This window comes from Chroicocephalus ridibundus, chromosome 5 (assembly GCF_963924245.1).
Source record: "Chroicocephalus ridibundus chromosome 5, bChrRid1.1, whole genome shotgun sequence".
Classification (NCBI taxonomy): domain Eukaryota; kingdom Metazoa; phylum Chordata; class Aves; order Charadriiformes; family Laridae; genus Chroicocephalus; species Chroicocephalus ridibundus.
Window position 1 is genome coordinate 67,448,312 of NC_086288.1, and position 13,040 is coordinate 67,461,351.

General features: G+C 39.0%; 1 protein-coding gene across 1 annotated transcript in view; it reads right to left on the reverse strand.

Annotated features, from left to right (window-relative positions):
• Window positions 1-13,040, reverse strand: part of SMIM14 (small integral membrane protein 14) — a 42,578-nt gene that overhangs the window by 20,208 nt on the left and 9,330 nt on the right. The window contains exon 2 of the mRNA XM_063336553.1: window positions 6,434-6,544. Within this exon, the coding sequence (XP_063192623.1) occupies window positions 6,434-6,508 (75 nt within the window). The 5' untranslated portion in view covers window positions 6,509-6,544. The remainder of the gene's footprint in view (window positions 1-6,433; window positions 6,545-13,040) is intronic.

The following is a 13,040-nucleotide window of genomic DNA, read 5'->3' on the forward strand; positions in this document are numbered from 1 at the left end:
TTACTCACTTTTGCTGGTTGCCTGAGGGACTATTTAGGTTGGGCTTAGCTGTGCTGACATCTTCAGAGGTTTTCAACCATTTGCAGCACACAACGCTGATCTATTTTAGTCATCTGTGTTTATTCTGTGCTGTTTGCACAAGGTCTCCCCCAGCCAAGGCTCTGTTGGATACTATTTCAGACTATGCCAGTAAGACTCTAAAATGACCTGGCCAAGAGAATTATTTGGAAACTTGGTTGACAAAAGAGCGTTGGAATAAACTGTGTTGAAATAGATCAAGAATTTGCAACTTCTATAAAAATCTAGTGACACCTCAAAATACAAGAGAGATTAAAATAAAGAACCATTTGCTGTGTATCCCCAGAGTTTTCGAGACATTCAAGCCTTCTGGTATAGCAACATAACTAGACATGGGCCATTACTTTGCAATTAGCTACAGAAGAACAAAACACAAGGTTGAAATTCCCACAGAGATCTGTAAGGCCATCAAATCTCTACAGTACAGCTGCTGGCAGTTCATCAAAATGGATCCTCATGTATTACAGAATTAGAAGTGTTTTGGGTTAAAGAACATATTGTTTGTTTTCATAGAAATTAGTATGAGAGAATTCTGAAGTCACACTTTCTATAAAGCAAATAACACTGTATCAGAAGGGGAAAAAAAAAGGATGTTTACATCATACAAAGTTAACGTGTGTTACTGGCTTGCTTTGACATTTCTGGCGCCTCATGGTAGTCATACACAGGTCTCAGGCTTCATGGAAGATGCTCTACGTGTAATTATCCCCTGCGAACACGTACACTCTGTTTTCAGTCTAGTTTTCAGACTTGAACTGAGCCTTGGGCTAAGATACTCCATGAATCAGCCATGCTTACTCAGAGAGCATCGAAGTCTGGAGGAATAACGTAGTGCAATCAGATTTTTATTTTACAAAAGAATTGGGAAAAAAAGGAAATAAAAGGGTTTAAATATAACGTCATTCTTATCCAGAGATTTGCTATCTTCTGCCACAACTAAGACAGGAACCATTTCCTCTGGATACCACAGAACGTCCTTCACCATGACTCTTTCAAACAACTGTCCCCTTGTCTGACAGAGTCCCCCCATTAAAGTACTTGATGTTGTTTGTTGTTCTTCATTCTTGAACTTTAGCTCTTCTTGTCAAAATAAGTTTTGCAGATGGAGTAGACTGAGCAGGAGATAAAGTCATACAAGCTAACAGACCTGTCATTGTCTTTAGACAACTCTTGCATATCTGCAGAGGATGGAAAGTCTTGTGATGTTTTTCTTCTATGCTTACTTCCTCCTATGAAAGTTCCCAATCATCTGCTATATCCACAGAGTAAATAGTGAGCCCAACGTACAATAGTCAAATTGTTACACAACACCACCAAAGGATAACAGATGTTGCCATGGGTATTACATACTGGAAATGATATTCATGAAGTCACAGACAAAGACTCTAGATTTCTATTCTCTCCTAGGAATATTTGGAATTCATAATATTTGCTTATTATCTACAGTGGCCATACTACAGAAGTTTACCATGTGTGAAATTTTCTTGTTTTGACACCAAGGAGAACCCTGAAAAATCTACTTCATGAAAATGATACAACATTCAGCGTAAGAGAATTCAATGCCATTGAAGTATGTATATATAAGAACTGTGGGTATGAACATTATCTCCCAGTTAACCTAATAAGCAGCAAAAAATCTTCTAAAAATATCATATGCATTAAAGATGTACAGTCCACTGTCTATAAAATCTTCATGGTATCATGAATTAAGAAGAAAAAAACCTCAACAAAATAAACCCCTGCTTAGCCAAGCAAAATGAACAGAAAAATAATCAAGCCACGTAGCTTAGTAAGAGTTAGGCTTTTTAAAAACAAAGAGCTTGTTTGTAATTTTCTGTGGTGTTGCTAATAGCAGAAAGGAAGAAGAGTTTAAATGACAATAGCTTTTTTTTTCATTACATAAGCATTAATTGTAATGACAAGATGAACTGAAGTCTGCATTTCAAGTAGAGATTTAAACTATAGGCTATATATAAAAAATACAATGTATTCATCCACAAATTGTACTTTGAATACCAAATACATTTTCTAAGAATTTCAAAGTAAATACACCAATTAAATTAGAAATTTAAAAGTAACACTTCGGGAATTAAAACGAGAACTTCAGGTTGTAGAATCAAGACTTTTTGACCTCCCTCTAACCTTGGCATAGCAGCATCATTCAAATTTCCCATACAGTTAACTCTAACAGAAATTCTGTGCATTTGAATATGTATTTTTAACTCTACATGTAATAGTCATAATTGAATACATCATGCCTTCTTCATTAGCAGAAGCCTTAATTCTTATCAGTATTGTTCTATGCAGGTATAAACAAGTTAGTCTGTAAAAATTAGTTTACTTTAACCCAAATGCAAGTTATTATAGTCTACATCAATCACAGGATTCTTTGCACAATGTCATTACTGGACTGAAGAATCCAGAAAGTGCATTTCCACACTTGGGCATCTCTTATAATTACATTGTTATTCTGTTAAATTTGATCTTAACTCCGAACTTCTGGATTTACAATGCTTGGTCTGGAGAGAATTACAACCACCTTGTTATACAATTTGCTCCCAAATCCTGACAAGTACTCCCAGCTGTAACAGCATTCGAATGTGCTCTGGATGTGTTCTATACCTATCTAGGTTAAAAAGAATGAACAATTAAGTAGGCATAGGGAACATGGGTATTCTGGGTACACAGCATGTTTGGATATTTTTCACAGCCCCAGGCTGAACAACTACAGATTGCCTAGCTTGCTTGTATCGCAATGGTTTTGGAGTGAAGGTTTTGAGGATCCAGCTTTTAGACGTAGTGGGCACTGACACTTGTGGGGTTCCGCAGCTTTGAGAACCAATGCCCAAGGGTTCCTTTTAAAACAAATAGTAAAATTCCCATTTGCTTATGTTGTGTAAGATTGAGTGACAAAAGGGCATCTCAGAAAGCAAACTCTTATTGAAGCGTAAAAGTTACAGATGCAATAATGAAGGTTTAGCAAGTCTCCTGCTGTAATCATGTAACAGGTTACTTGAGGATAGTCTGGCTGCTGACTGAGGCTTCTGAGACTTTTCCTTTCTAGATTCCACTGAATTATCCCAGCTAGTGATTTGCTCTTATAAATATTTAGGAGCATCTGGTTTGCTTTTTAGGATAGATGAAATCTGACATTTCCTCTTACTCCTCACAGTTTCCAGTGCTAATTGGTATGGTCTTTTTGGAAGCTGGACACTGAGCAATAAAGTACATTCCTGCAGCTACAGAGGAACACTGTTAGATTGGCCTTGGTGACTGCCCAAGAGGGTGCACCTATGATGTGCTCTGTTTACACTCACAACGCAGGAACTAGCGTGCCTCCAGAAGATCTATTTGGACTCACCTTACACTGCATGGAGCATCCAGGAACAAAATCTCATAAACCTTTGTGGCACTTCTTCTGACTTTGGACACAACTCACCTACATCGTTCATACCTAGAATCCTCCAGCCACAACACAAAGATAACCGTCTGACTGGTACCATTGCCTGACGGTATCTTCTAGCAAAAAATGAAAAGATAAAAAATGCTGAATAAGGGTCAAAAGTCTGAACCATACCGATTCAGATTTGCATCTGACAAGCCTCAGAGGACAGAGTAGCCAATACGCATCCTCCTTTCTCCCTCCCAACTTCCTGAAGCCTGTTCTTGGGGATTCCTTTGTCACCACTGTAGCATGTGTACGAAAGCCTCAAGGTCCAGAATCAACACAACTGTGGGATATGGCACAAATTTCATGTTAAGGACAAGAGGAAAATCCTTCTTGGGACAGAACATAGGTATGAGCATCCATATGGGGGGAGCGGGGAGAGCTCACAATATTTTGAAATTGTGCCTCTAACTGGGAAGAAGGAGCTGGGATGGCTGGGCCCTGACGTAAAGGCTCCACAGAACAGACAACTGTTCTCCACAGAAGCTTCAATTTTCTACGCCCTTGTGCCAACAGCATTGACCTTTAAACATAAGTAGACTGAAGGATGCGATTACACACCCCTGTATTCAGCACTTTAAACCTGTATCTGGAATGCTGCATCCAGTCTCCATCTCCCCTCCACAAGACATATTTACAGATTGAATTTAATTCAGTAGAGGGTCACCAGGGGCTGTGGTGACCTTGTAAGTGAGAGGCTGAGGGAGCTGGGCTTGTTCAGCCCAAAGAAGAGATGGTTTTGTGTGGATCTAACGGCAGCCCCCCAGTACTTACAAGGAGGTTACTGAGAGGACAGAGACAGGCTCTTCACAGCGCTGTACGGCAGAGGGTACAATACATTCAACTAAAACAGTGGGTGGAAAAAATTCTCTACCACAAGGACTGTCAAACATCGGAGCAGGTTGCTCCAAGAGGCTGCAGAAGTGTTATCCTTGAAGGTTTCCAAGACTCAGCTGGAATAAAAACCCTGAACGACCTGGTCCAAATTCACTGTTGACCCTGCTTTGAGCAGGAGGTCAGCCTAGATGACCTCCTGAAATCCCTTCCACCCTGAACAATTCTGAAAACACCAGCAAATGAGCACACAGCCCTTTCACTTCTTGCACCTCCATCCCCCAAACAAGCCTGTTGCCTGTTCAGCAACAAGAAAGTGAGTCAACCTCTAGTGACTTGTGAGACTCAAGAGAGCACGGGCTGCACCATGCTTGGGAACTACCAAAGGGACATTATGTCAGGCCCATAAACCACATGGAACTGGCTAAGCAGACATGCTCTATTTGTCTGGTGTCATTTTGGACTTTGGTGCAGCTGGCCACTACACTGATCTGGGCTGTTTGGCAACTCCAGCTTTGATGCTTAGCCCAAGGGTCTCATGGTCTGTGAAATGACAAGTGCTCATCATTTCCTCTTGTGCTTGTGGGGGATCATTTTGTCTTCTGCCACAGCCACGGATGTAGCCCTACCACTGAGAAAGCCTGGTGTGGGGTGTTTTGGCTCAGTGTGGCCTGTGTGTTTTTGAGGAGGCATTCTGTGTGCATAGGCCCAGGGGCACAACGTGAGAACACGACCGCACAGGTTCTGCAGTGCTGTGTTACGGACATGCGTGGTAATCTCTGCTTACTCTGAGCAGAGTCGTTCTGGAAAATGGGGTCACCCAAGCTCCCAGAAAGCACACACAGGTACAGCATCTGCATGGCTTTAGGTTCTTCCCTGGCATTTCAGATGAGAGTGTAACAATGCATTCCAAGGCCAAGAAAGTGTGAACATTCAGTATTTCATGCTCAGGGTGAAGCAGGGCTACATTAGTGCAACCCACACATTTGCAAGAACAACCTATATATAGTTCTTGCAAAGCACAGTTTAACACAAGTTTGTTATTTTGTGGATGTATGCATGTGGAAGTGGTTTTATTTTAAGGGCAAGCACACAAATTGATTCCTTATTCCCAGACATATATTATCTGGGGACACATTAGCCCTACTCTTATCATAGGCTAGTGGATGCCATATTTTCCTGATAATCTTCCAAAAATACTGACAAGAAACCTCTTGAAGAAGGGCCTGATCCTAGAGAGGATGCTCTTCACACATACTGCCTTGAGCAGTTGATGTACTCAGTAACTTAAAAGGACATTAATTTAGGCCCCAAGAAAGAAAATGGGATAAAAAAAATCTATGAAAATCAACAAGGGGAAGTACATCAAATGAAGCTGATGTACAATGTGATCTTAAAAAACATTTTAACCGAATTAGAGTTGTAGTCAAGTTCACCTAATTGCTCACAGTTCATAACTGTTAGTGTTGATTTTAAAAAATATATACTTTTAGTTAGAAGGAAAAAGCACTTTGTAGCTTTTTCTTCAATGGACAGTGAACAAAGTTCCATACAGAAGCAAAGAATCATTGCTATTTTACAGGTCACAGTTACAGCAATGTAAAATAACTTGCTTGAAGGTGCTCAACCATATCAACGACATAGCAAGAAACAGAACTCAGAACTCAAAATCTCTGGGTTCTCGACTTCAGAGTTTTTTAAAGGTTAGTTTTAAAAAATTTAGACAATGTTATCTTGCCATATGAGCACGTGGAGCTTCCTATGGGTGGTTTCACTTTGAAATCAAAGAGTTTGCAGCGTAGTTTCTTTGGGTTTATGCAGACTTAAAAAGGGTTACAAAGAAACACTTCAATAAAAACACTGTCAATGCTGTCAAAATGCAGCCCAGGAAACAAACAGAAAGCTATCATTTGTATTAACTATTCAAGAGCTCATCAGAAAGTCAGATACAGAGATTCTAACTGTAGAGGCAACTGAATAAGCAGAACCAAAAGCATCAGTAACTGCAAATCTGCATGAGCTGAAGTAATGTCTGAATAACCACCCTTCCAAATATCTTCTTGTTATCCTTACCAGATTAATCAGTCTTCTCATTGCATGTTCATGTGAGCAAATGCATTCACAAGGATCAAATCCACCTTCTGCCATGGTTCTCTGGATAAACCTGAACTTGTCTGTGAACACCTAAGAAGAATAAGAATAAAAGGACAATGAATTCTTTTTCAACTGACCTTATTTTCCAGAGACTCACACATCAAGTTTCAGTTCATTTAATGCCAGGGTGAAAAAGCAAAACAAAGCAGGGTAATCCTATTATTCCTTTGGCAGCATGAATGAAGAAGTCTGGTATGTGCAGTTACATTTCGATGTTGCTGAAAGCAGTATCTCACACAGGCTTCCTTAGAGAGCCAAATCATTTTTTTGCAAGAATTTGTGTGTGTCCCCTGGGTTTTCCCACGTACCACTGTGAAATACATCCTAATAAACAAGAACTACAAAGATTAAATTCTGGTCTCTCATCTGCTTAGTGGGACTCTTAGGTGTATGAATACAATTGGAAAAGTCAGGGAAACTTGTACTCCTAAAACCCTAACAAACTGCTGGCATTCTCCCTCTGGATCAATGTACAGGAAAATAATTTAAAACACAGTAACTTCTTTGCTACAGGGAGAAACAATCATCCTTGTTGTATAATGAAAGCAAGCAGCAGGGGTGTAAAAGTGGTTATACTTGGAAGCACTTTAAAAATGGAGCTACACACACTAATTTTAGATCAAAGCAATAGGTCATTCAGTTAGCAACACTGAAAGTTCAAAGAAGCTGAAATGGACATGGTGGGGAATCAATTCCAGGTTGTTCATCTGCTAAAACCACTTACACCAGACATGTCAAGCATATACAAGCGTATCTTCACTATTTACCAATAGCTTTCTCAGTGACTTAATTGATGGTCAAAATGGGTAGCAGACTGCAAGGCATTTCTACCCTTCAGGGATTGATTTCTCTCAAATGAGGACTCTTATGATGTTCTGCATAATTACACTTTCAAAATATTTTTGTTAACTTGGCATCAATAAAGCTGGATTCAGATTGTGTTTGTGTTGCACGCACTGGGGCTCTAATGTTGGATAACTGGCAAGCTTAATAAATGCAGCAGCATAGAGCAGATACATCCTCTCAATTTCCTAAAACAAGTAGTTTATGAAGGTGCCAGCCATTTGGCATGGGTGTGCTGAATCAACAGATGTGCTCTGCCGTCATCACCTATAAAAACTTACAGCCTTGATCACACATAAGCATTTTAATGTTTTAACCTCACTAGGAGAAAGAGGAATAACCCATATGGCTAGAAGATATGTTCACTCAACAGAATGTATCACCACAGTAGTTATTCCCTCCTGGGGAAAGAAAGAGGTGGAAAAAAGAAAACGCATTTCAGAAGTCCTTCCTCTGTCAATGCCTACCACTCTTCTCTATTATCCACTGCCACGGTGGAGAGAGACAGATAGTAAAAGAAGGTAAGAGATATCCGTATCTTCATTACGGAGTCTGAGCATGAGTGCCCTTAATCTGCTACAATCTCCACTTTTTAGAAAGAATACTGAAAACTGAAGAAGAGCAAACAAAAAAATATTGAAGGGATAGAAGAAAGCCTTTTTGCCTAGACACTAAGAAAGAGTAATCTGGCAATGTACTGAGAAGATGACTGAGAGATGACTTGATTATGTAGCATACAAGTACCTTTTGCATACAAAACCAAACCTGAGTATTAGGAAGTTCTTCAAGAACCAATGACTGGAAGCTATAATTAACCAAATTCAAAAGAGAAGCAAGGCATACATTTTTACCATTAGAGTAACTGACCAGTGCAACAAACTGCCAAGAAGGGCTGGAATTCCCATCTCTCAGTGCATTCACATGTGCTTCAGCCACATACAGGTGATTGCGTAAAGTACAGAAGCACCCAAGTTCAGATATAATGTTCTCCAATATACAGGAGATCAAAGCAGATGATCTAATGATTCTTTCTTAAAATTAATTATAAAGCTACTACACTAACTTTTGTAAAATTATCTCAGAAAAACTGCATGACAGCAATAGAAGAAATTTTTTAACTACATGAGCTCCCTGCATGATATGTCACGTCAGCCTTTCTAAAACTATTTTAGCACAAAGAACAGGTAAAAGCACTGATTGCTAAATAGCGCAAAATGGTTTCTCTGGACATAATGCTGACATCCAAAAGAAGGTATTTGAACCAGTAAAGTTGCAAAACAATATTTAATTGTAGCTTGAAAGAATTTAGGAGTCAGTAACACACAGCAATGTCACAGCAATTAATAGAGGAATGTTAATCTATATTTGACCACAAGAAATCAAAACATCAGATAAAAGTCATCACGAATGAAATAAGGATAATGTTCTTTGTAGAGCATACAACTGAAAAAGATTAGACAATAAACGGGGAAGATTAACCTGTCACATAACATCATAAATTCAAGTGGAGGTGCGCTAGAAAGGAATTTTCCCCAAGGCATCTGAATTGCACATGATGAATTACCTTAATGAGATAAAATAAAGCAGAACACATGTCACCAAGTGAAATGCTATCCAAGCTTTCAACAGAAGATCCCTTACAAGCTTTCTCACCTTCACATGATGCTGAAAGGAATCATCCTTTATCTTTCCTTCTTCCAAGCCTATAACAAGCTCTTTCATCGGCAAAGAACCGAAGACAGACCACCTATTTTGGGAACAGCACTAGGTTTTGCCCTGATAAAGATGGCAAATTTGAGGGGTTTCTATTACTTTAAAAAAAAAAAACCAAACAAAAAAACCCAACAAAACAACAGGTAACTAATCCCCCTTTATGCAATTATTTTTTGCTGTGAACTGGACGAAACACAGATTTTATATGTGGCTGACCAGTTACACAGAAGAGAGAATCACTCTATGATCTTTTTCACTTGTAAAATGACACTCTCATATCTGTATTCCTCACTAAAACATTCTTGGCTTAATAATTGTATTATTTGTAACACACTTCGAATGCATAAAGTACGAAATAGCAGCTAAACTTTGCAATCAGATCCTTGAGTTTATTAATGTTTTGTGACCCTGTGTAAGATTTGGTAACAAGAGACTAGTATTTTTATGTATCACGGAGCAGGATTCCTTGGCTTCACTGCATGCTCTTAGGCAGCCCGTTCGTATCAAAATCCTGTTCCAGAATTGCAATGTGCTTCCTGCCTGTCTCCCGGTACTTGCAATTGTCTGATCTCACGTCAGCGGCTAACTTGTTCTGCCCAGCTCTGACCTCTTTGCTGTGAGTCACACCAGCTCTCCACCTTTTGCAAATACAGTTCTTCTACATACTATCTATCACAGCAAAAAGGGAGGATATCCTCCATTCTTCTCCTCATGACCTGGAGAAAGAAAACAAAGCTTGTACTTTTATTTTATTTTACTTTACTTCTTTTTCTGTGTGTTTTCCTGTTTATCGTTACCTTCTTTTTCTTGGAGTAACTGGTAAGACCACAGTAAGCAGTAAGGCTATGATGTCAAATACTTCCACGTATACTGAAGGAGTTACTTTTACTCTACTTCAAATTACTGTATTTTGGTTTGGCTGTATTACTGCTAGCACAGTATTTAACTCACAGGGTTTACAAACAGCTGGAAGACACATTTGGTAAATATGCCAAAACTCTCACTGATAACAGCTGAGAAGGTATATATTATGGCCTCTAGACTAAGCAAACTGACAGAGAGCATAATAAAGGAGAGTATTAGTAAATGTGGACAAATATGATGTACCATCAAAGAGTCAATATGACCTATCCAGTGTAAAGAGGCCCACAGAGGCAGTCATAAACAGCACTACTGAAATTAAAATACTGTAGTCAGAGCTGGAATTACTATAATTTGGGAGCAAAGTGGAGGATGATCTCTGATGATTTAAGACAGAAATAAAAGCCTACCATTACCTTTTGATGTGAGCATCTATTTGAAATTGTAGGTAATGAAGCCATATTGAAAAATATTTCTAGTCCCTCGTGATCTAAAAAATAGCATCCTCAGTTATAGTGATTATTATAAATTGTTTCTTCTTTTATTATCTTCCCCAATCCCAGCCCTATAGCTGTATATTATATTTTATACACCCTACTATCAAAAAAAGCAATCTTTATGACTACAATCTGATTGGTTTTTTGTACCTGGAGACTCTTGTGTATTTTAAATTGTTGCAATGACTATACATTACTTCCCAATTCAGCAACACCTCTCCTGAGTAAATAGCATACAGCTGGTGAGCTCTGGGAGAGAGATATTATACTCTGCCTCTCTCCACCCTAATCATTACAAAACTGAATTCCTTTCTAGCATGAAGGCAAACAAGAAGTTTTGTCAATTTTCCATGTGTTGGACACCCTCCAATGTTACTCCAATAAAATGCTGATTAACAAGACTGTCAAAGTGCACATATTGGTGATCTCTCCTCCTTGGTATAAAGGAGTGTGTAAAAATATATGTAATTCTAGTATTCAAAGAAACACTCACTCTGTATGATACATAAATCAGAGTCACTACAGATTTATCAGGGACTAAACCTGGCATCTTCAGCACCAAAACTCTAAGGCCATTAACTCTTATCTTTCCTGGATCCAGGCACTTTTAAAATGTAGACTGTCACCCACACACAATACATACAATGGCTGAAGATTTCCTCTGCTAAGAACTCTTTTTGCTGTGTTGCTATTTTCTTAGAGATTGAAGGTAAGAAATCCTTGGGAGCAAAATACCTCACAGTACAGCAGACAACTAACAGAATCTTTCCACATTACTTTAAAGAGGAACAAAATCCTGTTCAGCTCCTCATTACTGCTTTTCAGCCAACTGCAATAACTCAAAGCTCAATTGTCAAATATGTCTAACAAGCCATAAAGTCAATTTTGCTTCTGAGTTCAGTTTGAGAGAAGTGTGGCAGAACAAATGAAAATATCTATAAAATTTAAAATAAAAATGTAGAAAGAAAGCAAATGACTTGTTATGCCTCTGCAGGCATTCTGATAAAGGGCTAAAATAGCAAAAGCCATACACAAAGCATGAACAACTCACTGTCTCAAAGATAAAATGTTCTTTATTATCTGACTGTCAGAGGCAGAAACCCTGTCTCCTATACTCTTCCACAATCTTCTAAAGGATCCAGGTTTCCATAAAAAGGACTTGTTCTCTTGCCTTTTTACCAGCACCTAAGCCATCTTAGTATCCATGTTTTCTTACAACACTTGACTCTTTCTGTAATTATTTTCTTCACAGCACACCCCAACTTTTGTTCTTCTGTATCATCTTACCCATCTCCGAATGACCTCCAAGTATCCTCTTTAGCATCTAAAACATCCTGTACATTGGCCTCGTGTAGCATAACACCCTTGCAATCCTGCATATGAAGTCCTGTCCCAGGGAAACTACCAGGCACAGGGGCTGTGTGACCCTACTACCCCCTAACCCAGGGGGTGGAAATTTGCTTCAGTTAAAGAAAGAAGAGATTACTGTGATCAGCTCCTCATAAACCTCCTGATCACTGCTTTTATAGGATTCTCTCTTCTCCTCCTTGATCACTGTGTCCTCCTGGGTACTGTCAGTGCTCCAGGGGCAATTGGCACCTCAGCAGACTCATTACTGGGCACTTCAAAATGCCTCTGGTACAAGTGGTTACTCCAAAATCCGTTTCTGATCTTGCCTCTTCTAGGGACTGGACTCACTGAACGCCGTCTGGTGACAAAAAGTGCAATTCAACATTAATTAGGCATACAGTGGAATAATAGATAAAGGTATTTCAGGGGGGCAATATTGCCTACCAATGACCAACCAACCAAGGGGAGCCTAAACATTCAAATCCAGTGAATCCCAGCCAAACTTAGATTTTTCTGTATTTGTTATATAACGGATTTTCCTCTTGATTTCCATCTTCTACAATATTTGTACTTCATGCACATCCACCATCCCACACTCATGCATGTTTTGTTAGTCTTTTGACGAACTACCTATATCCAACTCACTAGTTTATTATTTAACTTCCTATCATTTCAGTTGTACAGCTAAACTACGCGAGTAAGATGGTCCAGGGAATTTTATCCATTAATTTCTGCGTCAAGGTTCTCTTCAGACTGGGTTAAAGGACAGAGGGGAAAAATAAACATGGATATGAGGTTTCTCTCTTAAAAAAACAAACCAGAGAGATGTATAGATAGGACTGTCTGATTTTACCCGCAAAGATCTTTATGAAATTTCTGTTTTTTTCATTTGCTACTACCAGAAATGCAGCACATTTCCTATCACCAGAGCAATATAAAGGAGGAACAAAGCAGAAATGATAACAGAGCCACTAAAAAAGCAAAGGAAGGGAATAACTAAACACAGGATAAAACTACAGGACAGTGTAAAAAAACCAAAAGCGTTTGTAGTTGAATAGGGAAGAAAGATCACAAAAAGAACTAGAGAAATAGGGAGAAAATAAAGAGAAAAATAAGCAATACTTTAAAATAAATATATGCTATTCTGCCTGAAGTTAATGGATGCATGATCCCAAGGAAATCCCAAGGAGGGCACGGCACTAAATTAAAATTAATCCAGAAGCCAAGGGGCTGGCATAAGTATCCAGTGCAGGTGGTCTGCA